At 36.2% G+C, this 26,531-nt stretch overlaps 5 protein-coding genes across 11 annotated transcripts; 2 read left to right on the top strand and 3 right to left on the bottom strand.

Annotated features, from left to right (window-relative positions):
* Positions 1–675: 675 nt before the first annotated feature.
* LOC106655604 lies at positions 676–12,914 on the top strand. 2 transcript variants are annotated; one of them, XM_014376088.1, is made up of 8 exons: positions 676–1,024; positions 9,346–9,531; positions 9,608–9,864; positions 9,958–10,168; positions 10,248–11,170; positions 11,234–11,391; positions 11,473–12,044; positions 12,218–12,914. In XM_014376088.1, the coding sequence occupies exons 1-8, from the start codon at positions 904–906 to the stop codon at positions 12,382–12,384; spliced, it is 2,595 nt and encodes an 864-aa protein (XP_014231574.1). In that variant the 5' UTR covers positions 676–903; the 3' UTR covers positions 12,385–12,914. The 2 variants fall into 2 exon arrangements, with proteins under 2 accessions (XP_014231574.1, XP_014231575.1); XM_014376089.2 differs by lacking the exon at positions 676–1,024 and adding an exon at positions 9,053–9,218.
* A 1-nt stretch (position 12,915) lies between these two features.
* LOC106655607 (putative sulfiredoxin) lies at positions 12,916–15,797 on the bottom strand. 3 transcript variants are annotated; one of them, XM_014376091.2, is made up of 5 exons: positions 15,666–15,797; positions 15,251–15,582; positions 14,633–15,175; positions 13,913–14,121; positions 12,916–13,820 (listed from the first exon to the last, which is right to left on the bottom strand). In XM_014376091.2, exons 1-5 carry the CDS (start codon positions 15,723–15,725, stop codon positions 13,672–13,674), a joined length of 1,293 nt encoding a protein of 430 aa, XP_014231577.2. In that variant the 5' UTR covers positions 15,726–15,797; the 3' UTR covers positions 12,916–13,671. The 3 variants fall into 3 exon arrangements, with proteins under 3 accessions (XP_014231577.2, XP_023314783.1, XP_014231578.1); XM_023459015.1 differs by lacking the exons at positions 15,251–15,582; positions 15,666–15,797 and having other exon boundaries at positions 13,913–14,125; positions 14,570–14,656; XM_014376092.2 differs by lacking the exons at positions 14,633–15,175; positions 15,251–15,582; positions 15,666–15,797 and adding an exon at positions 14,221–14,327 and having other exon boundaries at positions 13,913–14,125.
* A 503-nt stretch (positions 15,798–16,300) lies between these two features.
* Positions 16,301–19,864, top strand: LOC106655539 (protein SMG7-like). 3 transcript variants are annotated; one of them, XM_014375965.2, is made up of 10 exons: positions 16,301–16,439; positions 16,893–16,948; positions 17,071–17,412; positions 17,482–17,922; positions 17,995–18,278; positions 18,358–18,501; positions 18,571–19,202; positions 19,279–19,320; positions 19,693–19,773; positions 19,855–19,864. In XM_014375965.2, the coding sequence occupies exons 2-9, from the start codon at positions 16,914–16,916 to the stop codon at positions 19,696–19,698; spliced, it is 1,926 nt and encodes a 641-aa protein (XP_014231451.1). In that variant the 5' UTR covers positions 16,301–16,439; positions 16,893–16,913; the 3' UTR covers positions 19,699–19,773; positions 19,855–19,864. The 3 variants fall into 3 exon arrangements, with proteins under 3 accessions (XP_014231451.1, XP_014231452.1, XP_014231450.1); XM_014375966.2 differs by having other exon boundaries at positions 16,301–16,529; XM_014375964.2 differs by having other exon boundaries at positions 16,301–16,585.
* A 1,654-nt stretch (positions 19,865–21,518) lies between these two features.
* Positions 21,519–22,971, bottom strand: LOC106655547. The gene is made up of 5 exons (XM_014375976.2): positions 22,818–22,971; positions 22,494–22,697; positions 22,103–22,402; positions 21,788–22,030; positions 21,519–21,708 (listed from the first exon to the last, which is right to left on the bottom strand). The coding sequence occupies exons 1-5, from the start codon at positions 22,848–22,850 to the stop codon at positions 21,544–21,546; spliced, it is 945 nt and encodes a 314-aa protein (XP_014231462.1). The 5' UTR covers positions 22,851–22,971; the 3' UTR covers positions 21,519–21,543.
* On the bottom strand, positions 22,932–24,824 carry LOC106655543 (breast cancer type 1 susceptibility protein homolog). Of its 2 annotated transcripts, XR_002763460.1 has the most exons (4): positions 23,829–24,824; positions 23,541–23,741; positions 23,114–23,461; positions 22,932–23,018 (listed from the first exon to the last, which is right to left on the bottom strand). XR_002763460.1 is itself a non-coding variant. In XM_014375973.2 (3 exons), the coding sequence occupies exons 1-3, from the start codon at positions 23,913–23,915 to the stop codon at positions 23,171–23,173; spliced, it is 579 nt and encodes a 192-aa protein (XP_014231459.1). In that variant the 5' UTR covers positions 23,916–24,824; the 3' UTR covers positions 23,083–23,170. The 2 variants fall into 2 exon arrangements, 1 of the variants encoding a protein (XP_014231459.1); XM_014375973.2 differs by lacking the exon at positions 22,932–23,018 and having other exon boundaries at positions 23,083–23,461.
* Between the last annotated feature and the right edge of the window lie 1,707 nt (positions 24,825–26,531).

Below are 26,531 nucleotides of genomic sequence, written 5' to 3'. Positions count from 1 at the left end.
TATTGATTATAATAATTCCTTCATTCCTAAATTGCATCGACAAATCACCCACGAACCGACCAAACGATGAGCTATTCACATTCCCATAGTGTGCTAACACGATATAAATTATCTATAAAAAAAGTATCCTAACTAAGCTTTCCTGTTTTGAGAAAAAATCTATAAACAAATAACCAATTTTGTCTCCTAATTCTACGTCTCTATTCTAAATAATATTTCATTCGAACAGAGTCGAGTCATAAATCTTGAATTGACCAGATATCGTATTAGTAATCGTGCGTTCGCAAGTTGGATCAAACTCTTATCGCTGGGATTCAATCTACGCGAATTTCGGAAAAATTTTGTCCCACCAACATACCCTGACAAATTGCATTTACTCCCGTCTGTACATTGTATTATCATTGAGACGCGTGCATGTAAATAGGTACCGATTGGTTTTAAACGTCGTGGTAGGCAAAATTGGGGAGACCCACGATCGCAGCGTGTTTCTCCCACACGCGCCCCTCTCTCTACGCGAGTTCAACGATACTCATTGACGCGCGATCCCCGCAATTCACCGGCGTGCGAGTATATATATCTCTATGTATAGGTCATATATTCAAATACACTCACACACGTGTTAGAGCCTTTAGCTACAGCCCACGAGCGAAAAAGAGTCCAGTTGTGTCGCGGCAATCGTCATCACCTATAGTCTGTAGGTGTCTGCGACCAATAGAGAGACATTCGCATTAGTACAATACTCGAAATTCGCGATCATTTTTCGCCCGTGTCAGCGGCTAATGTTTATGTGCAGTGTATAGCGAAAAGTCGCGTTGTGTGTCTTTATTTTTCTCTCTCCCTCTCTCTGCAGTGTCTCGTTGTAAATACTCGTGACCGTGTACGCGCGCGCGCTCCACATCATCGATGAGGATCAAGGATAACATTATGTACCGCGTGATCGAGCCCTGTCCGCCCAGACTGCCCGACGACATCTTCGAGACCGACGACGTCAACGACGGCGACAACTGCAAGAAGAGGCGCCAAGGTATCTGTACCATATTATACTTTCTCGTTGTTCGTTCACGATTGCGATTCGCGCGCCCGAGCTCGAATACCAGAAGCCGATTATTGATCATATAGTTGTGATAGCAGCCGAGTGTGTATATAATAATATGCGCGCATCGTTTGCATTAAGTTACTCGAATATTGAGCGGACAACGTATTTTATTTTTCTCGATACAGTGATGTTCAAGAGTAGGCGTGTGCGATTCGATGTTTTATTTATTTCTCACATCGCGTGCGGGGCGTCATTCGAGATTCACGATTTAAAACGTGAATTTCTATTTTCGTGTCTAATTATAGACCCGACGATAAAAAAAAAACTCGCGCCTTTGATGAGAATCGATGCGACGTTCAATGAGATGCTCTCGTGAGTGTCGATGACACGAGATCGGAATTTCCGCGGGATGCCCAATCGTAAGTTTCCCGTAGGTATAACTTTTTGATAATGTTATCGATGTCTACGGCTGCCGGCAGACGAGTGGATCTAAACCGTAAACATTTGAAATTATATCTTGGCTCGGGAGTTCGCTTCTATAGGACATATCTGAGTATTCAGTAGCTTCCTTACGGTTTACAAAAATTTCAGGGGCCATGTACATGGGTTTGCCAGGACAATTGATTCGACCTTTAATAGTCATTAATTCTGAGTTAAGTTCGTTAATTTTATATACTCCTGAATCCCATATTTTAACTAACTTTTCTTTAGTCAACATTATGTTGGGAGGTTTTATGTCTCTATATGGATTATTTGATTCGGAAAGCCATGTAGGAATGAAAGTTCAATTAAAATTTGATGTTATCTGAATATTGTCACTAATTTTTAAAGGAAATTTAGACTTAATTTTTTCTTTGAATATTAAATCCATTAGGGTGTATCCATCAATGAACTCCATGATGATATGGAAATGATACTTTTCAATTGCGTATTCCATGATTAAAACTATATTTGTGTGCATAACTGTTCGAAGTATCATTACCTCTTTCAAAATATCTTTAGGATTTTCATCAAGTACATTGATAGTTTTAATTGCAACATTCGTGTTAGACCATACTCCTTTACGTACTTCTCCAAATGCACCTTTCCTAAATACTGCATCTGTGAAAGTAAGGTCAGCTATTGGTACTTCAATGGCAACGCCCACTTGCCTTTTTCTTACGACTCCTACCTCAAGTACTTTTGATTTCTTTTCAGGAACATCAGGCGATTTAAGAAACCCCCCACTGATTTTTTTCTTTAATGAAGATTTTTGTTTGGTCAACATTGGTGTCTTAAAAATCGATTTGCATGTAGGCATTTCATCCACGGATAAAGAAAAATCATTTTCCTTCGATTTTTCACTATTCTTGACTTTATTTAAAACACTTTTACTAGATATGTTATCAACTGACTGCAGTACTGATGCTTTTTTAGGCTTGTATGCCGAGTGTACAGACATGAAGTTATAGCAGGATGAGCTTTTATACAGGCTGCTTTATAAAATGCCCAGAACCCCTCTTCACCGAATGTTAAAATTATATCATGGTTTATTCCTCCAATTTCCATTAAACTTTTATCAAAATAGTTATGATTCAATTCATTCCTAAATGCTCCCATGCACATCTCAATAATCTCGTCGGTATTCATTCGGTATTCGTGGATCTGACGAATTATAAACCGATTCGTAATAATTTCTTTTTTTTATATTCGGAAGAATTTTCCTTAGCTTTTGTTCTTAATAGTCGAGTCACGCACGTGCTCATTTTGCTTTTTTTTATACTTCGTGCACCGGAATAGTCGACTATCTTGACGATGAACGACGGAGAAAAAAAAGCATCGAGTCGCCGCTCGTTCGCGTGCATTCGGTAGTAAATGTCATTTTTCTCGCGCGTACAGTGATGCGACGTGCAGCTTCTTTTTTTTTGGCATCCCCATTGTTCTACCAACAATAACGCGTGCCATCGTACCAAGAAATTTAACTTTAAACGCCCGCAAAAAGAGAACATCAATAGCGTAAACGCGTCAAGCTCGATGATCTTCGATTTTTTTTTCTTGTTCTGCATAATATTATAGTCGTGTCGCGGCCTTTTATCGATGTAGCACATCGAGCTGCTTTTATTGCGTCGTATCGTGCATCGCTACTGAACAAAAAAAAATTTTTTTTTTCACTGATGCTCCTAAGCTGCGATACTTATGTTAGCTGAGATATCGACTTGACTTTCGGCCATCTGCAAACAGGCACATCCTCTTCGTCACACAAAATAAAAAAAATGCTCAGTTCCAGTAGGCGAGCGGCTACCCACCTAAAGTGCCCAATGACCCCTAACTCATTAGCGACCGTGCAAATGTGGAACCAAAATTTTTGTTAGAACATTCTACATGAGATGCAATAAATATTTTTTCGATTTGAGTAGGGGAACATGTAAATAAAAGAGTAAAACGACGAAATTTTGAAAACTCCAATTGAAAGTGAATTCAAATTTGAAGTCAGATGACCTCTACGACCTTACCTTCAAGGTCATTTGAAGGTCAAACTTAGAAAATTCGATATAAAAATCCGAAAATTATATATTTATGTTTTGAGGGTCGCTGAATTCGAATCCAAGGTCATTTTAACTAAATTAGGATATCTACAGGTCATTTGAACGTAATTTGAAAGTCAAATCATTAAAAATAGATTAAAAAATTGGAAAAAACTCCTATATGGGTTTTCTAGGATGCTGAATTCAAATTGAAAGTCAGATGACCTTTAAAATCTTACCTTCAAGGTTATTTGAAAATCAAACTCAGATAATTCAATATAAGAATGCAAAAATATGACATTTATGTTTTGAGGGTCGCTGAATTTTAAAACAAAGTTCATTTTCAATAAGCTGAGTTATTTTAAACTTATTTCAAGATAAAATCTAGTGAAAACGATAAAATATCGAAAAAAGATTGTGTATAGGGCCGATTCTCTGTGAAATCGAATGGCCAAAAAATTTTTTTTTCTGCAAATATGAAAAACTTGCTGTTTCCGATTTCAGAAATGTCCCCAAATTTTATTAGAATTTTTGGGACCATCTATCACTCTTTTTCAGGGGCCCGAAGTTGGCCATTTTAGGGTTTTTTTGAAATTCATGAAAAATCACAAATATTCAAATAATTCCTGGATTAAAGTAGAATGATTCAAAAGTAAAAGTGCCCAGCAACTTTTTTGTTGGAAATTGTCCAAATTTTCAGAAAAAAAATATGCCAAAGTGATTGGAGCCACCCAAAGCATAGTGGGAAAACATAAAAAAAAAACACAAAACAAGAAATCTACTCGAGTTCGAACCGGACTTTCATTTCCTACACTATGTGAAAAGCTTCCTAAAGATGTCAACTAATGCCTGATAAAGTTTTGTAATGGGTCTTGAAGTTTAACGCAATGTAGACAACAATGTGTGGCGAACAACATGCAAAAAAGGCCTGAAAATGGCTGTTTTTGGTGATTTTAGGCATTTTGGGCCTATTTTTGACCTTTTTTGCATGTTTTTCGCCACACATTGTTGTCTACATTGCGTTAAACTTTAAGACCCATTACAAAACTTTATCAGGCATTAGTTGACATCTTTAGGAAGCTTTTCACATAGTTTAGGAATTGTTTTTTTTTTATGTTTTCCCACTATGCTCTCTTTGGGTGGCTCCAATCACTTTGGCATATTTTTTTTCTGAAAATTTGGACAATTTCCAACAAAAAAGTTGCTGGGCACTTTTACTTTTGAATCATTCTACTTTAATCCAGGAATTATTTGAATATTTGTGATTTTTCATGAATTTCAAAAAAACCCTAAAATGGCCAACTTCGGGCCCCTGAAAAAGAGTGATAGATGGTCCCAAAAATTCTAATAAAATTTGGGGACATTTCTGACATCGGGAACAGCAAGTTTTTCATATTTGCAGAAAAAAAAATTTTTTGGCCATTCGATTTCACAGAGAATCGACCATAGGTTTTTGGAGCTGAGGAACTCAGCTTTTTGATTGAGTAACCTGTAAAAAGTCAAGATCAAGGTCTTTTTAAGTTTAAGTTAATGAAAAGAGGGCAAAACTTAATGAAATATTGTTAATTTTGCATGCCTTTTTACCTTTTTCTTTTGTAACGCATCTTATTTTCTTCAAATGATCGGCGCAAAGGTGGCCGATTGCGTTTATTTTCTGTATGTTTGCTCTCTCCCATTAGCAGGACAGCAATCTGGATTTACAAAGTAACCATGTTTCAAGTGCTAATAGGACAGCAGAGATCGTAAAAAACATTATACTGATTACAATTGGTCTGAGAGAAATTCTCTAGAACCTGGACATAACAATGTTATGAACAGTCCGTTAGTAGACCCTAAAAAAGTTTTACTACCTCCTTTACATATCAAATTGGGCATTATGAAACAATTTGTAAAAGCTTTGAGTGAGAGCGATGAATGCTACAAATATTTAAAATCTAAATTTTCCTATAAATCTGATGCCAAATTAAAAGAAGGAATATTCAATGGACCAGAAATAAGAGAATTGCTGAACGATGACAATTTTCCAACTAAGATGACTGAGATTCTGGAAGCTGCGTGGGTTAGCTTCAAAAATGTTGTGGAAAATTTTCTAGGTAATCGCAGAAGCGATGACTACAAAGTTTCAATATCAACAATGATAAACAATTTCGGTGAAATGGAATGTAATATGTCTTATAAACTGAATTTCTTGCATAACCATTAAGATGAGTTCCTGAAAAACTGTGGTGATTTTAGCGACGAGCAAGGAGACCGATTCCATCAAGACATTAAACATATGGAGCAGTGATATCAAAGTAGACGTGTTATTGCAATGATGGCTGATTACTGCTGTATGTTGAAAAGGGAGAGCGAACATAGAGGAACCAAACGCAGACGGCAACCTTTATGCCGATCGTCTGAAGAACACAAGGAGTGTTACAAAAGAAAAAGTAAAAAGGCATTAGAAATTAATAATATTTCATCAAGTTTTGCCCTTTTTTTATTAACTTAACCTTGAAATGACCTGGAAGGTAAGATAGTAAAGGTCATCTGCCCTTAGATTTGAATTCAGCATCTTCGAAAACCCATCTAGAAGTTTTTTCCCATTTTTTAACCTATTTTTCATAATTTTACCTTCAAATGACCTTTAAATGACCTTTAGATATCTAAATTTAGTCAAAATGACCTTGAGTTCGAATTCAGCGACCCTCAAAACATAAAAAATATATTTTTCGGATATTTATATCGAATTTTCTAAGTTTGACCTTCAAATGACCTTGAAGGTAAGGTCGTAAAGGTCATCTGATTTGAATTTAACATCCTCAGAAACCTATACAGGGATAGTTTCGAGTTTTCAAACCTATTTTTCATAATTTGACCTTTAAATGACCTTCAAATGACCTTAAATCGATCTGATGGCGAAAAAACGACGACGAATTCGGATTCAGCAACCCCGAAAACATAAAGTGTACTGGGTTTGAGAATTTTTTTTATTTTGTGTGCCTGTGTTATTTGGGTCAATCAAAATGTGAAATATTTGGCAATCGTAACTTTACTGGTTATTTGTTTCGATGCAAATGTCGTTCAGTCTACAATTCACACAGAGCAACCCATTTACACTTACAAGTCTTGTTACCATTTTCTCCGATTTTTATATATATTGTTCATTCCTCTCACTAAATTCATAGACTTTTTTTGGCTGCAAACCAGAATGTTGTTAATGATAAACTTTTTTATGTTAGTTTGAATAGTGTACGGCGCGGGCTGGTTCGGAAATTTTTGTTCTTTCTTCTCCACCGGACTTATTTCTTCAATTTACCCAAACGGGTGGGAATATTGTTTTTATTATGGGGAGGAATCACCACTTTGTGGGCAATTAGTTGGAATTTCTGTGGATGTGAAATCCCCAACCGTCATTTGTCGATATCTGTCGAAGAAAAAAATTACATCATGAATTCACGAAATCATGAAGAAAAGGCGTATGGACCTTTTTCCTGGAAATCCGTAGCATCGTCTGTTCCAGTATATGCGTTTCTTGTAGCTCAATGCTCTCAGACATTATGTTTTTGGATGCTGGCAACCAAGAGTCCGGAGTACTCGGATAAAATATTGAAAATGGATTTGACGACCGTAAGTAATATATTATTTTAACATTTTGCATCATTTTAAATTTAAAGGAATTTTTTATTTCATTTTGTTTCCTTTTTTCATTCTGTAGATCGACACTCATACAGGCTTACCGTATTTTACCGCGTTTACATTTAGTATGCTGGTGATATGGCTCAATCACATGCTTGTAAAGAATGGAACTTTAACCACGAGGCCAACACGTATGTTGTGGAATGGTATTGGGAAGGTCGTGCTTGCACTTTGCATATTGGTTCTCGGCTACGCTAACACTGAAAATTCAGTTTTCGCGATAACTCTAGTGTAATCGGAATAACGACAAACATTACCATGTACAGTGGCCACCATACCAATCATTTGGATCTCTCGTCGAAATACGCTGGACTTCTCATGGGCGTTATGAATACCATCGCTAATTTTGGTGCCATTGTTGCACTTTTAGTACATGGCGCCATCGTTACAGATCCCACTGACCCAGATCAGTGGAAAAATCTTTTCTCCTGAAGAGCGGCCATTTGGTAAATAGGAGCTGTAGTTTTCCAAGTGTTTGGATCGACTGTAAGGCAGCCTTGGGACGATCCGTTTGCGGCTGTGGAAAATGATTCAGAAGTTGCGAATTCCCAAGTCAATTGTAACGAAAATCATATTGAATCAAGTATTTGTGCAAGCAGAACTCATACAAGCCCACCAGAATCTGAAGTCTTAAACATTGATAACGTGAAGCGATGCTTGGGCGCCTACAACTGCGTATCTTATTAAATAGGTGAAAGTTGGAGGATTAAAAATGGAACATGAAAATTAGGAAAGCAAAAAATGCTCCTTTTAACGAACCCGAATAATGTTTTGGAATTTACAAAATGAATTTGAATTGAGCAACGACAGTGGGGCCCTTTGAACTGCAACTGTAAGTTTAATTTTTATTCGTATGATTCATACATTTTTTATAAGTAGATAACTAACTAATTATCTTTATTGCAGATATTCAATTTTAATTGCCTCTGAAGGCCTCAATTTTTAAAAAATTTTTTTTGGGACAAATCTGACATCGAAAACTACAAGTTTTTCATATTTGCAAAAAAAAACTTTTTTGGCCATTCAACTTAAGGGATCTACTACCTTTAGAATTTTCAAAAAATTGATTTTTTTTTATTACATTTTTGAAAAGTATATGTATACAGAAGTATCTTATTAAAAATTCATAAAGATTGAAGCGGTCTAACTGTATTATTAGTCGAATTTGACTTTGTCATTTCAGCGCGCTCAAATGCTGAAAAAATCTTAAATCGCGTTTTTCTCTAAACAAGGTTTTTCAACGGCACGTTGATGAAATCTCGGGAACTAATGAACCGATGCTTACGAAATTTTTACCAGACACGACTATAGCTATTGTATGAATTGAGGGTTTTTCAAAATTTTGATTTTAAGTATTTTTATTTGCTAGAAATTCGTGAAAAAACGCACGTTTTTTTGTTGTTTTTGGAAAAATGTCCACCGTTTTGTCAATTTTGCAAAAATCGAAAATCGCTCAATTCATACAATAGCTATAATCGTAAAGAATGTCTGGTAAAAATTTTTTCATTGTTAAAAACGTGCAAAAGTGGATGAAAAAATTTTTTTTAATACATTTCGAGAGTACATTTATTAAGTGTAACATCTATTCTATCAATATTTTTAATATAAACAATTAAAAAAAATTATTTAATAACCTCTGTTTTTTGACGTTCTAAAGGTAGTAGATCCCTTAACAGAGAATCGGCCACATATATTATACTATAACGCCGGCCGGCTTGCGATTTAGACTGTGCAGTGCGAACTTACCTCTTTATCTCTGCACCCGTCAACGCATTGCCAAGTTTGTATCCATGTACAGTACATGAACATTGCGTATACATGTATGTGTGTGGACTGTGGATGTATGATTCTCGCAAAGTCGTAGGAAGCCGCTTGGCAGTACAGTGTCGTCTTCATTTATTGAAGTAAACACCCCCTTCGGGTTTCGGTATACGGGCGAGCGTCGGATACAATTGATAACTGATAGGGCATTAACGTGATGCGTATTAAGAGTTCCCCGAGTAAGCCAGTTTTATCGTGCACGATATTATAATGCACCGTGGACCTTTCATTTTGCTTGTTTTGCGCGCGGGTCTCGCAAGCTCAGTGCTGTTCTGATCGATGTTTGTCTGTTTGTTTTATTTACAGGTGACGAACATGCTGATCAACAACCAGACATCAAAGCCACGGATCAATCCCGGCGGCAACAAACCGCTTTAATCATTGGCGGCCAGGTTGGCGCGGAGTTCGTCAACGTATTCGACTCGCTTCACCAGAATGGCTGGCAACAGTGCGATCCCTACGAGATTGACTCTCAGCGACTGCTTGCACCTGGTTCGTGTTCATTTAATTTTCCACTTTTATCAAGCTCCGCTGTGACGATAATCAATGAATGCTTTATCTGTTTTAGACAACTTATTTTATACTAATCTGCAGAATACTGTACAGCCAAATAAAACGTTACCACTCTCATCAAGTATCAAACAGTCTGACAATTTGCAGAGCAATAACTTAAACCAGGCAGACCATGCCCTGGGTATTAATACAATACAGTCTGACAATTATGTGAGTACTAATGTAAAGCAGCCTGACACTACCTTCAGTACTAATTCTAACTGCAACTGGCTTGATAATTTAACAACTAATACACAAAATCATGAAATGAAGGTTTGTTATTGGCAAATTCAATTTTATTCTATAATACGATATTTGCAAGTACATTGAGAAAATCATTAATATTTTATCTACTTATTACAACAGACTTCACTAGACACTCCACCGATCTCACCTGATAATAATCCATCACTGCAAAATGTCACAAAGAATAAAGAAAATAAATTACCATCAATGTCTGGACCAATTAAATTAGTATCAACATATGGAGTCATGCCATTAGCAGAAATTCCTACGAATAATCATGCTAAGAAATGTCAAATACCAAATGTTTCGACTAAGGAAACAATAAAAACAAGTATGTTTTTTTGTGTCAAATTTCAAGTATTTATTAAGTGATTTTTTTTTACATCTAAAAAATATTTCTTTTTTTTCAGTATCAGTAAAGAAAGTGACTGCATTAAGCCCAGAAGAATCAAATGAATTTTTTAAAAAATTTAGAGAAAAATGTCCTAATATAGAACATATGGGAAAATTTCTTGATCTGAAAAATTTTAAAGAATCTTTAAAAAAACCCTGTGTTCAAATAAATCTCAATCCACCAAATTTGTCACTTATATCAAAACCAGGTCAAAAAAGCACCCTTCCTAGAATTGTGCCCAACGCTGTTATACAAAAAGACAATGAAACGCCTGAACCACCCTTGCTTCTTTATACTTCAGTCACAAATTCTCACTCACCTGTTCCAAACGTACCAATTGAAGATGTTCAAGACATTTCCATTGAAAACAGTCAAATGCAATCATTGCAAGAAACTCAGCATATTAAAGCTGAAGAATTTTCACCTACTCAAGAGCCATTTCAAGATATTTCAATTGAAGATATGCTACTTAGTCAAGCTTCTTTTGATGATGCATTAATTCGAGATGTTAATATGCAGAATTATCAGTTTGAAGAAATATCACCTGAAGATATTTCCATCGATAATGATGATTTTGAAAATATTATATCTCAAGATAACTTTCAGGATATTAAATTTGAAAATATGATATTATCTCAGAATGTTCCAATTCAAAATGTTCCCACTCAGAATATTTCTGAAGAAAATAGGCTGACTTTAAATGTCCATGTTCCATCGATTGATTTATCAGCTCAAGCGATGAAGCCACTGCCAAGAATGAGGCAGAAGAAAAATATAGATCCTCAATTAGCACTTGAAGAAAGTAAACAAAAAAAGCGTATGAGAATGCTAAAAAATAGAGAGTCTGCAAGTGTATCGCGAAAGAAAAAAAAAGAATATCTTCAATCGTTAGAAGCAAAAGTAGAAAATTTCGAAAGAATAATTCAAGATTTGACAGAGGTATTTATGATTTTATTATCTTTTTTAAACATCATCACTTATTAATGAATACATAATGATTAGCAAAATGAAAATCTCAAAAAAATGTTGAGTTTGGTCATGGATACACAAAAAATTCCAGAGCTAACACAATATTTGAAACCAACTGCAAATAAAAAAAAAGCAGCTTACACTTTTTTAATGGTATCCGCCTTCATATGTTACAACATTGGTGGATTTGGGTAAGATTATTTTGTTGAATCATACATTAAAAATTTTAATTCTTAGTGAAATTATATATTGAATAACCAAAAAAATTTTAGTTTCAGCAATATTTTAACACGAGAACCAAGACGACTTCATGATATAAACTCAAAAATCCCTTCAGCGATTGATCTGGCAAATGTCAGGATGGGTCGAACGTTATTATGGAAAGACAACTACATCGAAGAGCCACCACAAGAGTCATTCACTGCTAATGACAGTACACCTGAGTTTAATCCCATTTGTCCAACTTACATCAATCAAACTGAATCGAATCGCTTAGATTCAGAGTTACGTCGGTGGATAGGTGAGGCACCGAAACCTATAACTTTAGAGAAAAAAAATCTCGAAAAAGCTTTGAAACCAAAAGTGATAACTTCAAGACTGATACCCAAAAAACGACTCAAGCAACAAAAAATAAAAAGTGAAGTGACGAAAGATATAAATGCCATACAGTTATTTTCTCCAATGATCAAAGAACATGCAAAACTGTTTGAAGTATTAGGAAGAAAGGAAGATACATTTTATGTTGTCTGGTTCACTGGAGATCATTTATTGTTACCAGCGTCAAGAAAAAACAGTACAATGCATCCCAAAATGTCCTTGATTTTACCGGCGCTGCCAGTAAATGGTAAGTACACGAAAATTTCGAATGAATAATTTATCTGACAAATTTAAATTACTGGTAAATTATATTAATAATAAATCAATACTATCTTTGAGATAAGAGAAATTCAGATGTAGATAAATAAACGATACAATTTTAAGAAAAACATTTTTAAGATGCTCATGTTTTATTTACAGGTTCATATTACTCTACTCCATCGAATCACATAACAATGATGCAAATAGATTGTCAAGTGACAAATACGCAACTATTGCATCTACAAGAAACAGTCATACCAAAGCATTTGCGTAAACCAGCGCAGTATAATAGGAATACATCGAATACGACTTTTCCTAGCACGTAAAATGAAAGTCCTTGCACCAAAGAAAAAAATGGTGAATATTGTGGAATAAGGAAATTAAAAAGGGAACTCATTTTTGGCGTAACTAATTATTCGAAGAAAAGCATTACCTTTTTATACTAACGATTCACTTATGTATTATTTAATAAGGCTGTGTAAAAAGCTTATGTATGCTATAGAATAGGTTACTGCCAAATGGAGTAAAAATAATCATGGTTATAAGACAGTATTTATTAATTAAGAGGCTCTAAATTAGTTTTTAATTTTGAATCTTAGTACAGTCTGAGGGTCAGTTTGAATAGCAAAATTCATAGCTAAATAATTATAAATTAATTTTAATATAATTAAAAAGTATTTATGATTTACAGGCAGATTTATTTCGCAATATTATGAATTAATTAGAATATATTTTATTTGAATCTGTAATTACGTAGGACATGGAATTTAAGTGAAAAGAGAATTTTATTTCTTTATATACTTATGTAAATTATTTTCTCTAATTATTGAAGGTAATTTAATTAAAGATGAAAACTCGATTTTTTTATACTTTTGGAAAGTGCAATTAGTTTTATTTTTACAAGAAAATTTTAATTAGTCAATAATATAAAACAGTTGATGCAATTTGATTGACTATGAGACTCATTCGATACTGCTAACATAATTTGTAAGATACTCTATGAAAGCAGAGGTATATAATTTTTATATTATTTTCGAAAACCAATTGAGTTATTGGGAAGTTTGACGTAATGCAATTATTGTATTTTAAACATACCGGTATGATAGGGCAATATAGATGTTATCTATTATGTGAGCATGTGATTTAAATGTAGAATTAATGAAATGGGTTGAAAAACTGATTTGTGTACACTTGAGTAAAGCGTAAAAAAAAGAAGTATTATTCTACTAAAATGGAATCACTATAGTAATTTTGCAAAAGATGAGAAAATAATAAACAATTGCAAATATTGAATTCTATCGCATTATTCTTTTTTATTTAAAAATCTTATTAAAATTCGTTCGATTTCAAATGCAACACAAGTCTTTGCATTTTTGGTGTTCTTTTATTCTATAAGTAAATATGCTAATAAAATGCACATTATTTATTTTCATTGACCTTGCTCGAGCATAATGCACTTTTCACGATTATTTAATAAGGTGTTGATTGCTCGCATTTGACTCAAAATGCGAAAAAAAAACAATAATTATGCATCGTGGAGCGAGATCGTGCTTGCCACGTTTAAAAATAAAGTAAAAAATAAATAAACAACGAGTTCAACAATCATATAAAAATTACTTCAAGTCGGGAGTCGAGTTTCCCAGGTAAGTCTTCAAGTCTGCTATCGTGGATTCGACGATTTTCGCTTTGATGGTCGGTTTTCCTAATCGCTTGTGAGCGGCGTAACGATGACATCCTCCAAATGAATAATAATAATCTCCACCTACACGTGTAGAAGCAAGAACCAAACATGGAAATTTTCAGCACAATTAATAGTTTCTTATCGCAAGATGTGTGGCCAAAAATTGATCTTACCATTTTTGCCCTTGATCCAAAGGATATCTACAGGCGGTACTTGGTGCTCGGTGCTGGGATCTTTCAATGTTTTCATCAAACTTTCCACTTTTTCATTATTAACTGATAATTGAAATGGTCGTATCAGTACGTCCATCGGCACGTCGTGAATATCCGCATCTGGGCTAGAATGTATGCTGGTAAACTTGCTCTCCATGTTTTTACCGCGACTCGCTGTAACAATGATGAAATAATAAATTACCTCGTACGATTACAAAATCTTCGACGTATATACGATCTATCTTGTTCAAATTAGTGCTTAAACTCACAAAAATTCGCTCTCAACTCTAATTTTGTTAGTCGCAAAATTATTTTCGAAGATTTAAACATAAAAATTGAGCTGTTCGCGCTGCAATAGTTGATCTTACACGTTTGTTTGCAAGCCACACACTAAGTACTTGAACATTAGTCATTCGACAATTCGCGCGTTCATACGTGTATATAAAAAGACCTCGCCCCTCTACCTGAAGCTATAAGCGCAGGTGAACATGTGACGGATCAAAAGAGGGGGGGAGTGCAATTTAAATCTTATCGAAAATCGTGTACATCGCATGACAGAATAATCAATAATATTTAATTAAATCAGTTGTTTTCGTTAATCAATTGTTATTTATTTACCTTACAGCTGCGTGTCCTCTGTTAGATAACTGATCTAACAATATTTATGTACTTTTGGAGTACTAGTCAGAATGGATTAAGCGAATTTTTAAAAATGTTGACACTGCTCGAGCCAATTCTTTGTAGGATTTTGCTGTCTCTGAATTTGGAGCACTAAGTACAATAGGTTTACCATTATCGCAGCAGTCCATAATACTTTCCTCCAGTGGAATTTTACATAAAATTTTGGTGTCCAATTCTTTGGCTAAGCTATCTGTCGTGTCTTTGGCCAGAGGTACTTTGGTATTGCAATTCGGACAGATAACATTAGTCATATTGGAAACAATGCCAACAATTGGAACATTGACCTTGTGAAACATTGATGCTCCCCTCCTTGTGACATCAACAGCTGCTTTTTGAGGGGTTGTAACTAAAATACTACCAGCAACTGGTATATTTTGAATTAATGATAAATGAGTATCCCCGGTACCAGGAGGTGTGTCTATAATCAAATAATCCAAGGGATCCCATGAAACTTGACGAATCATTCTATCTAATGCACTCATTACCATCAGACCTCTCCACACCACAGAAGACTTTTTGTCAATTAAAAATCCCATTGACATACTGGAAAAGTAAAGTCATGATAAACAATCATTATTTCTAAATAGTATTTGAGAAATAAAACATATTTTTTATTACCATTTTACCCCATAATTCACAAGTGGCTCCATCAGATTATCTTTATTCAACATTGGAGCCTCGTGCAAATTCATCATTAAGGGAATAGATGGACCAAACACATCAGCATCTAGCAATCCTACTGTTTTATTTGGTTCAATATTTTTCAAAGCTACAGCTAAATTGACAGAAGTTGTTGATTTTCCAACACCTCCTTTACCAGATGCCACAATCAAAATCTGTTTTACACCCTTGATAGGTTTCTGTTTGGGCAAACTACGAGCCATCATTTCCTTTTGTTTTTCTTTCAGTTGATCTGCATTCATATGCATCAGTTGGATCATATGAAAGTTCTGTAAAGATTTCGTGAGAGATCATATTTTTGTAAATAGATACATTAATCCATAAGTTTTAATAACTATTTAAAATTTCTTACAAGACTCTTGCTTTGGTGCAAGTAAACATCTCCAATTATTTTTCGTGTGAACATCAACATTTTTCTGATATTTCAAATCAATGTTTTTTCTAAAACGTAACCTGTTAGAGTAGGCTGCAAAAATATAGAACAAATTGGCGTATGCCGACTGCCGCGTGACGGCATTATCGGCTGCTTCATACTTGGCACCTCAATTATGTGTCGTCTGCAAATAATTTCATTCAAAAAAAAAATAAATATTTTTGAATCACACAACTTTTAAATAGTTATTATTTTATGTGGCTATAGTTATCGAAAAATTATAAAAAATATAACAATTTACAACTTGACTTTTTTAATGATTAACAAATAGTTTGGTATGTAATTGTTTAAAGCTGAAACAATCTTTTTACGACATTTGCTTTCAATAATTTCGAATATAGGCCCGATGAAAAATTTTAATGAAAAAAAAAAACAGAAAATTACATTTAATAAACTTGATGCGTTGATTTTCTCATTTGAAAATTCGCTTCTTTCATAGATAGCGCCGAATGCTGGGACTTGGTAGCCCTGCTCTCCTGGACTAAACTACTACTACTAGGCTCTGGTGTGTGCCATATCACATGTGCTTCGTGCGACCACATGCTTTCTTATTATTGCCCCTACTCTTCGATAAAGAGCAGATATTATTGCAGAATTTCTATCTAACTGTGTTATTATCAAGTCTTCTGCTAACCGTCAGATTCAACGATTGAAGGCTCCAAAAAGTTTTTTTGATTTTCTTCAGTTTGATAAGTGTGTGATGAAAGCTATCCTTTTATTTATACTTAACCTCTTCGCCAGTTCGATCAATTATCATCAATTATCTTAATGTCTCAATGATAGGTTAAATATTTTTAATGGGATGAAAAAAATTGATCTAATTTAAACGACATTCAGTAGTTAGTATATTTTGCACCTACTTAGCGAAAAAAGAAAGTATCAGAGCACGTGATCATCAACCTCGGCTTCGCCTCGGATGATAAATTGCACTTGCTCTGAGACTTTCCAGTTTTTCACTCCCTAGGTGCAAAATATACTATTTTTAATTACTTTCAATTTTCTTTTCAATAACCTTATAATTTGGAAATTACATGATGATATATACGTCTTCACTTTTTCTAAAAATCGAGAAAGATATTTATGAAACAAAAATAGGAGTCATTAAAAACTATTTGACTAAGCAGTTTTTTATCTTTATACTTTCAGATCAATTAGGTATACATAAAAATGAGCTTGAAAAGAACTGTGGACGAAATGCACCGGTAAGCATTTTACTTTCTATGTAATTATCATTTAACTAGAATTCAACAATCTTTTATGCATATTTTTAAGAAGTTGCTAAACGATAATCACTAATCTTTGTTTTTGTTCGTTTTATTTATAGAGAGTTTCAAGAAGTTAGAAAACGCATTGAAAATCTTAGTGAATCAGATGTTCTCTCTAGCTCACTATGGATCATACAAAGAAAATACTTGTATCTGGGTAAAATGATAATTATTATAGATTTACAGTATGCCTTGAGATGTATGGTTGAACAAGAGTTGTGGAATTATGGCTTTAAACATTTCATATCAATTTTGCAAAAGATGTCTAAAAACGAAAAAAATAGTCAAAGATCTGATGCCCAATGTATTTTGACTCAGATTCTCGATGAAGCTTACGGATTCTATTTGAATCTCTTGGATCACTTTTGTCTATCTTATGACTTAAAAGTACCATTTCGCCGGTTAGTTATCAATGTCTTTTTTATTAATATTTTATTTACGAATTGAAATAACTATTAAAATCATTTCAGAAATAAATATATGGGAATAGACTCGGAAAACAATACAAAAACGAATTCAGATGAAAATTTCAAATCTTTATGTTATTTCATATGCACACACTGTTTAGTGCACCTAGGAGATTTAGACCGATATAGAAATCAACTTAATGAAGCAGAATTATTTTATCGACATGCTCAATCTGTTTCACCAACAAGTGGACATGCTTACAACCAATTAGCATTATTGGATGTAATACGCTCAAACAAGCTTGGAACTGTGTTTCATTATGTACAAGCAATTATGTGCCAACATCCATTTGGACCATCAATACCTAATTTATTCAGAACACTTGAAACTATTCCTGATATCAATATCACGAATCCATACATCGAACTTACACAAGACGAATTAATTAATATTTTTCTTTACTTCCACAAAATTCTTCACACAAATTGCACACAAAATGCACAGTAAGTATTTGGTTTAAAATGTACTGTAACGAGTAACTTTCCTGTATTCAATGTATTTTATTTCATCAACAGGAAGCGCTCAGGTCTAGTAAAATTTTTAAATTTACGAATCCTTGCAATGGTAGCAACAAATTCTTTCAGTAGCAGTATATTGCTACAAATGTTTGTCATAAATTTATTTAGTATTGATTACTTGAAACTTTGTCCAACAAATGACTGCAATTCGAAACTATCTGGTGAACAACAGAAAGCTAAACAAGATATTCTTAAATTAATAGTTGGTCAATTGGATGCAATGTTACTCGCAAATTATACGATAACTGACAGTTTAATTGGTAACAATGCCTTACCAACAAGTAAGTTGCTATAATTTTTTTATAATATTCAAATTATAAAAAGCATTTCATTTTAAAATTTTCATTTTTACTTTTCTAGTTAAATTATGCTTCCAATGGATTTCAACAAGATCTTCCATTTTAAATGAACCAGCTTTTTCAGAACATTCTAAGATTTGGAAAGGATTTTGCACCGTTTTAAACATTTTGCAGATTGTTCTGTCGGATTCGGAACGCCCTTCATGTATGAAGTACTTTTATAAAACTGTACAATTTAATCAAAGAATTATTTTTCATTCTAATGTAATTTTAGTTCCAGTTGGTTATCCACTTCCAGAAGATGTTTTAGTGCAAGGATTTTCCCCACTCGAAGATTGTTTAAAAGAATTAAATTTCACAGAGTCTGATAATAATCAGAGGTTGGATTCACAAACTGAGATGTATCTCCGTGTCGCGCGTCTTATTGAACTTGGACATAGTTTTACGAGTCATCTCGTCAATGGTGCTCCCTTAATCAAATACGTAGGTGGTCAGTTCGTTGTTTATAATGCTGCAGCTGAACATGTTGAATCCTATAATCCTACGATTGAACCAGAAGTACTGGATTTCACCAATGAAACAAATCAGTTGGATGATAGGCACACTCAGGGTACTTCATCGGATTGCAGAATCATTCCAGCTTTTAATCTTTTGAGTATTGGACAAGAAAGTAATGACATTTTAAGACCAGAATGTTCGTCAGGACGTTCTGTCGAGAAAATGCCTAAGAACGATGACCCAATGAAGATAGAGCCAAATCATCCAGATTCTGCTGAAGGTAGAATTCGTCGAAATCTTAGATCTTTCAAAAATGCTGCGATTCATTCGATTTTAAATCTCCAAAAAAATGGTCAAATCAATGAAATGACAAGAGATCAAGATTTTAATAGTGGAGCTACATCTTATGTATGTATTACTATAGTATTTTTCAACGTTATGTAATATTTCTTAATATAATATTTTATACATTATTTTTTTTCAGCATTCTCCAACGAAACAAAATTACGAAAATGTTGAAAAAAGGGTACGTTCACTCATTGATTGCATGCGTCTTGTAGTGTATAAAAACCATGTGCCCACATACAGTACACTTTTTTCAAACAATACAAATACATGTCACGATAATCAAACAAATCCTACAACATCTACACAACCAAATTACTCATTCACAATTCACAATGAAAATTCAATAGCACTAGATCGTTTAGACTTAGAGAATTTGGTGAATGGTAAGCGTAAAGTTATGCACTCATGATATTTGTGAAAAATATTTTCAACAAAAAAAATTCATTTTCGAAGTTCTTATGTACAATCAGTATTCATGTATAATTCATTAATATTAATACTTATTATCCATAAATAATATCCCTTGATAACATAATTTTATTTTTTATAGATCTAATCATCGGTGACGATCTATCACCGGAGATGAGCTATTCTGCCTTACAAGATGACTTTGATCCCTCATATTTTAAAGGTAAATACTTAAATAAACCATTGTATCAGTCTTCAAGCTCTCAATGATAAAGATGTAATAATCAACATTGTGTTCTAACAGCAACGTCAACGCCTACTCCGTCGATCGACAATGAAGACAATGAAAAAGCTTACAGACCAGAATATGGGAACAATTTAAAAAAATTCTTCACGCGAAACAATGAAGACAATGAAGATAATGAAGAAGATGAAGAAGATGAAGTAGCTTACAGATCATATTATGGGAACAATTTAAAAAAATTCTCCATGCATATAAATTCTGTTGAAATGAGTGTTATTTTGGGTCATGGGTCGACCAATATGAGAAAAGAAAATACAAGATTTCAATTAGGATCAGTAAAAAAGTCTTCAGGGTGTCATAGACCCAGCGAACATGATCAAAACACGCCAGTACGTACCGCGCCGACCGAAAAAAAGCTTAACTGCGAAAGCGACCAAGAAGCTATCAGAGCGGAATATCGGAGTATGCGTTTAACAACGGTTGCGGTTATACGGTGCAACCAAGAAGCTATCAAAGAGGAATATCCGACCGAAATAAAGCTGAACTACGAAAGCAACCAAGAAGCTATCAAAGAGGAATATCGGAGTATGCGTTTAACAACGGTTGCGGTTATAAGGTGCAACCAAGAAGCTATCAAAGAGGAATATCGGAGTATACGTTTAACACCATGTACAAGACTACAATTAGAATCACCAAAAGAGTCGTTAAGCCCGGATTCATCGAGGCAATATAATCGAAATCGCGATTTAACGATTGCTTCGGGGCATACGGCATCGACCGGAAACGAGCTGAGCTTTGGAAGCATTGAATCCGATGCAAGTGGCAAGATAACAGATGCTTCAATGCACACTGCATGGGGCGATTCAGAGCTGAATCGTGAAATCATCGAACCCTATACTGGTAAATCATCAATCGAGTCTTCAAACTTGAATTCATCGAGGCGATACGATCAAAATCGAGAATTAACAAATGTTTCAATGCGTGGTGCGGCGATTGAACGTGAGCTGGTCAACGAATGCATTCAAGAAGCCGTCAGAGAGGAATATAGGAATGTCAATTTTACAGACTTTTACTGGCGTTCAAAGTCGCTTAAACGCGAGGAAAATCAAGCTTATTCAATTCAAGCAAATATTAGAGTGGATTCTGTATCGATAATAAATAGAAACAACGAAAATAGGACGTCCTGTGACATCCGGGTATTCCTGATAAAATTACTATTTTTCCATCTGCTTCTGCAGTTATTGCTACCATCTTTAGTAGCAGTGGCTCCTTGGTTATTGCGATTTGTCAGGAAAAAGTATGATACTAATGTATATGGATACTTTTACAATGATAAAACGTAACTTAGGCTCAAAACAGAACAATAGTCGCTATGATGTTATCTGAAACTTAAGGATTTTAAGAACAGATCTTTTAAATTAATGCTTCACAGCATAAAGTGAATATCCATGTGACGATGAAATCCATTACATGGAATGATAAAAATTCAATCATCACAAAAGGCTTGTAAATTTGGATGCAGCACATCTGAAACGAGAGTGGAGCGAGGATAATTGTAAATTAATTGACCGACAAATAAATTCAATAATTTTATAATTAAAATTCTTTGCTTATTCATCTATTAAAATAAACTAAAAACAAAACAATCAAACAATAACAATCAACGAATTCAAAAATAATCTTTTAAATCGACCAGCGTAACAATGAGAGTAGATATTAAATTCTTTTTTTTTTGCTTTCTCCATATCCCTAATCACCCTTGATGGCGTTCAACATCTCGTCGTACGAAAGACGCTTGAGCTTCAAGTTGCAGAAGAACTTGTTGCGACCGTTCCGGATGTAGGTCATCGTCGAGTGATTGACGAACAAACCCGGCGTGTTCTTCATGATTCTCGTGCCCCTACAGCCCAGTACCTGTTGTTGTTCGGCAGAAGAAAAATCAATTGACAGACGACGAAGAGACAAGACACAAAAAAGTCGTTGTCGTCCTTACCGGTCCGGTGTAGGAGCTGGCGTCGCGGCCGTTGGTGATCTCGAGGGTGTAGCGGAACTCGGCGGCGCGCAGCCGCGTATTGACGACGCGCAGGTGGCCGCGCACCTCGCCCTCCTGGCCGATCGCCAGCCGGAAGAAGAACAGGCCCATCTTGGTGAGGGCGAGCGCCTGACTGTAGGTGGTCGACGGGTCGTACAGCAGGGTCCACTGGAACTCGTAGCCGCAGTCGCGGTTCGTCTTGTCCTGCGTGGAAGGGGGCAAAAATTTCAATCGTTGAAAGAAAGAAAAAAGATACAGCAGCAGCAGCAAAATTACCATTATGAGGGCCTCGGGATGATAGTACTTGATGTGGGGTATCATGCGTCCGTGGGCGAGCTCTTGTCTGCAGTCGCCGATGCGACACGGATACTTACCCGTGCCCACGCTCGGGGCGAGCCTCAGCGGTTCGTTCAGGCTCTCGTCGGACGACGAAAACGACTCGTCGGTCTGGGTCTCCTGGCTGGCGCTGCGATCCAGCTGTTGGCCGTCGTGATCTTGGTCCGTGGCCGTGGACGAGTCCTGGCCGTCGACGTCGTTGCAGCTGCTGCTCATCTCGTCGTAATTGACCAACGCCAGCTGCAGGACGCGCGCACGCGAACGCACGAAATTGAAAATTAATTATCGTCGCGAAAAAACAACAAAAGTTAAACTGGCCGGTCGAGCTCACTTTGAGATCGTTGAACTTTTGCACGAGTGACTCGGCGAGGTAGCTGCGCGAACCGTTGAAGTCGCCCTGGCACAGTGGACAGCGGCGCAGGTGGCCGAGACACTTGACGCAGACGTGGTGGCCCTGCGCGCACATCGGCACCGTCTCCGTCAGCCAGTCGTAGCAGATCGGGCACTGGAGTATGTCCTCGAGGTCCTCGGCGAACTGCGAGGCCGACCACAACACAACACAATTTTTGATTTTCGTTCGAATTCATCGCGCACACATAGATATCAAAGTATATACGATAGTCGTGTTTTTTTTTTTGTTCAATTACAACAATACCTTGTGCCGCAGTTCGTTTATGGCCGCGTCCATGATCGGTCTTTTATCTTGCTAATATTGCTTTTTTTTCTCTCTAGTTCGATATCCTGTCGCAGGAAATCCGACGTGTTTGTGTCGAGATTGACGCGCGCGTGCCTCGCTAGACGAGCGAAACTTAGTAACTGTCGCGCGCTGTGTTTATATACAAATTGCCGAAACCTACTGACCCCCATCGAGTAACAGAAAATATTTTCAATGTACACAATTAGACAAGTTAGGCGTTTTTATTCGCAATTAAGTATATAATAAACAATTACATTGGATCAAGCAGTACAATAATCGACGCAAAGACGACGTCGATGTTCGACGAATCTTCACTTTTTCAGAGTCTCGAGCTCGTCCAACGTGCCCGTCATGAGGATGCGTATGCCGTTGAGCTGCTCGATCAGAGCCGGGAAGAGATCGTCGTCGAGTTGCTCCGGCTGCTGCTGCGCGGACCACGACCGACGGTGCACATAATCGTCGAGGCGCTCCAGGCACTTGCTCGTCTTGCCGAGGAAGTCGGCGAGCTCGCCGAGCAGCGACTTGATCAGCTTGCGATACTCGAGGACTCGGTCGGCGGAGTTGGGCTCGTTCAGCGACCTGTCGAGGTCCTCCAGCGAGATCTGCGCGCGTACGATGAAATTTTGGGCTGTTTTTAACTACGAAAATGTATAAACATCATCGCGATTAACGTAACAATACCTTGACCGAGTCCAGTTTCTCCGTGACCTCGTCGACGAGGAAGCACTTGGTGCCGACGTAGGGGCCCCGACAGCTGGGGCACTGGTCGACCTTCTGGCGGCAGTCCTTGCAGATGATGTGGCCCGTGCGACACTGGACGTTCTCCCTGACCGGCTCGAGGCACAGCGGACACTCGGTGACTTTTTCCGCCTCCTGGGCGAGCTGCACGTGCGCGAATAATCATACATTATTTGAGGTGAAAAACGATATTCGAGATAAGAATGTCGGGGCTCTACGGTGCAGACTCACTTGAAGACACTTCCCGACGAGCTCCTTGGACGTCTTGATGCTGTCGTCGCGACCGTAGCTGCTACGCGTCCTCAGCGGCGACGACATTCTTCTGTTCTATTTTCTTTTTTGCGCTTCGACTCGATCAAAATTCGACACCCGGCACACGCAGAGAGAGAGAGAGACAGAGAGAGGATTAATAATCTGCACCTAGACGATCGAGATGCGGATTCTTAATCAAACGCTATATGAATAATACGCACAAAGAAACGAGAAAATTATGCTGATGCTGCACTCGACGCAGTTCGACACTTTGTTATGGGCACTGCCTATTATACGTGCGCGCGTAAAAAGGCAACAGACGACTGAGGTTTCCTGCGATAAGAGATGGGGGAGTCACACACAGCGGGCAGCAGTGAGCGGCAAAGCAAGAAAAAAAAAACAAAACATAAACAGTCGAAGACGCGACGACCGGCCGCGCACAATTTTGCGCGATAGGCGTAAGGCTGCTTCGATTTCAACAATGGAACGAGGATTAAGATATCGCAAAAGAGGGTTAAAAGCAGCTCCAATGGACGATCGCTCTGCATCGGAATCAGCAACGATGCAAAGCTATATCTTACCTTCAAAATTTTCAAATATCTCTGCGTACTTTTTAAGTCTTGCATAACAACATTTTACCTGTGAAAGTGGAAAATTTAACGGATAACATTCAATTCATAAGGATGCTAAATTTTCATAAAAAAAGCGATATCATGTAGTACTGAATTCGTGAAAATAATGAAACACAAACTGCAATCAAAAACTGATTTATAAATTGCAAGGTTACGAAGGAATGTTAGTAAGATAGTTTGTAAAATGATAATTAATCCACAAAACATTAATATTATTGAAGTGACTTTTCAAGTGTTAGTGATGTGCGAAAGCTGGCGTTACTCATCATTTTCTCATCCAATTTTTACCTAATTTATTAACACATTTCAATTTTTCAAATATCATTCATTTTGATATTTAACAGACATAAATTACACAATAAAAATTATCATATACATCGTATATGATAATATATAATTTAATACGATTTTCGGAAATGAACAAATAAATAACATTATCGTATAGCAAAACCATGGTCTAAGAATTATCAGTGAGTTTGATTGAAAGTACTTTGTTTCAGAAAGTCCAAAAATCCATCGAAGGATTCGTTGCCAATTAAAAATTTTTAATTGTTTCAAATATTGTAAGGATAGTGTGTAAAGAGATAAATTGGTTCGTTAATTGTAAACAATATTGATTATAACCGATTTTGATATCGCTCCTTGAAACACTGATCGTGTTTATAGTAAAAACAAATTAGTTTAAATATTGTCTTTCCCGAAGAAACAAGCCATAATAAGCAAAGATAAATTTTTCTCATTTAATTTTTGCGACACTAAATAGAAGGACTCAATGTTTAATTTCTGTACCAAAATGGATAAAAGTGAGAAGAAATTCGAGGAAGTTGACTCCCAGGATGTTTCAGACAACAAAAATTACGTTTGTGATATTTGTCAGGAGTCTTTTACACTAGAATCGAGCATGATAACACACCGTAGTAGAATTCATGACGGGCAAAAAAATTACTCGTGCGGCAAGTGCGAGAGGACATTTGAGTTTCGAAGTCATTTAAATAGACACCAAATATCAGTACACAAAAGCCGCAAAGATTTTGCCTGCGACCAGTGCGAGAAAAAATTTGTGAAAGAATCGAGTTTGTTCACGCACCAAAAATTAGTACACAAAAATCGCAAAGATTTCACATGCAACAAGTGTGAGAGAAAATTTGAAAACAAATCAACTTTGATTAGACATAAAAAAATATTCCACGAGGTGTTCAAAGATTACTTATGTGAAAAGTGCGCCAAGAAATTTGGAAATAAACAAAATCTGCTCTTACACCTAAAAACAGCCCACGAAGATCGTAAAGTTTTCACCTGTGATGAGCGGAAGAAGAAATTTGGAATAAAATTCGATTTGATCAGGTACGAAAAAAAACTTCGCGAGAATCGCAAAAATTATGCATGCGACAAGTGTGAAAAGAAGTTTGGATTCAAATCAGATTTGTTAAAGCACCAAAGGACAGTACACGAAGGTCGCAAAGATTTTACATGCGACAAGTGTGAAAAGAAATTTGGAGATAAATCGAATTTGTTAAGGCACCAAAGGTCAGTCCACGAAGGTCGGAGAGATTACGCATGCGACAAGTGCGAGAAGAAATTTGATCAATCAAGCAATTTGATCAAACATCAAAACATAGTCCATGAAGGTCGGAAAGATTACGCATGTGACAAGTGCGACTGGAAATTTGGAGAAAAAAGGACTATGATTCAGCACCAAAAAACAGTCCACGAAGGTCTTAAGGATTACGCATGCGACAAGTGCGAGATGAAATTTGGACAAAAAGCGCATTTGCTTGTGCATCAAAGTACGGTCCACGAAGGTAGGAGAGATTTTGCATGTGACAGATGCGAGAAGAAGTTTGGCCAGAAATCAAGTTTGCTCTTCCACATAAGAACAATACACCAGGGTCAAAAAGACTACGCATGCGACAAGTGCGAGAAGAAATTTGGACTTAAACACCATTTGATCAAACACCAAAAAGTAATACACGAACGTCTGAGAGATTTCACTTGCGACCAGTACGATAAGAAATGACAATTGTAAATATGTATAGATACATATTCATGC

The sequence above is a fragment of the Trichogramma pretiosum genome, unplaced genomic scaffold, assembly GCF_000599845.2.
Source record: "Trichogramma pretiosum strain Unisexual culture from Peru unplaced genomic scaffold, Tpre_2.0 scaffold73, whole genome shotgun sequence".
Classification (NCBI taxonomy): Eukaryota; Metazoa; Arthropoda; class Insecta; order Hymenoptera; family Trichogrammatidae; genus Trichogramma; species Trichogramma pretiosum.
The sequence above is the reverse complement of the archived record's forward strand: the minus strand, read 5'-3'. Positions and strand labels throughout refer to the sequence as shown.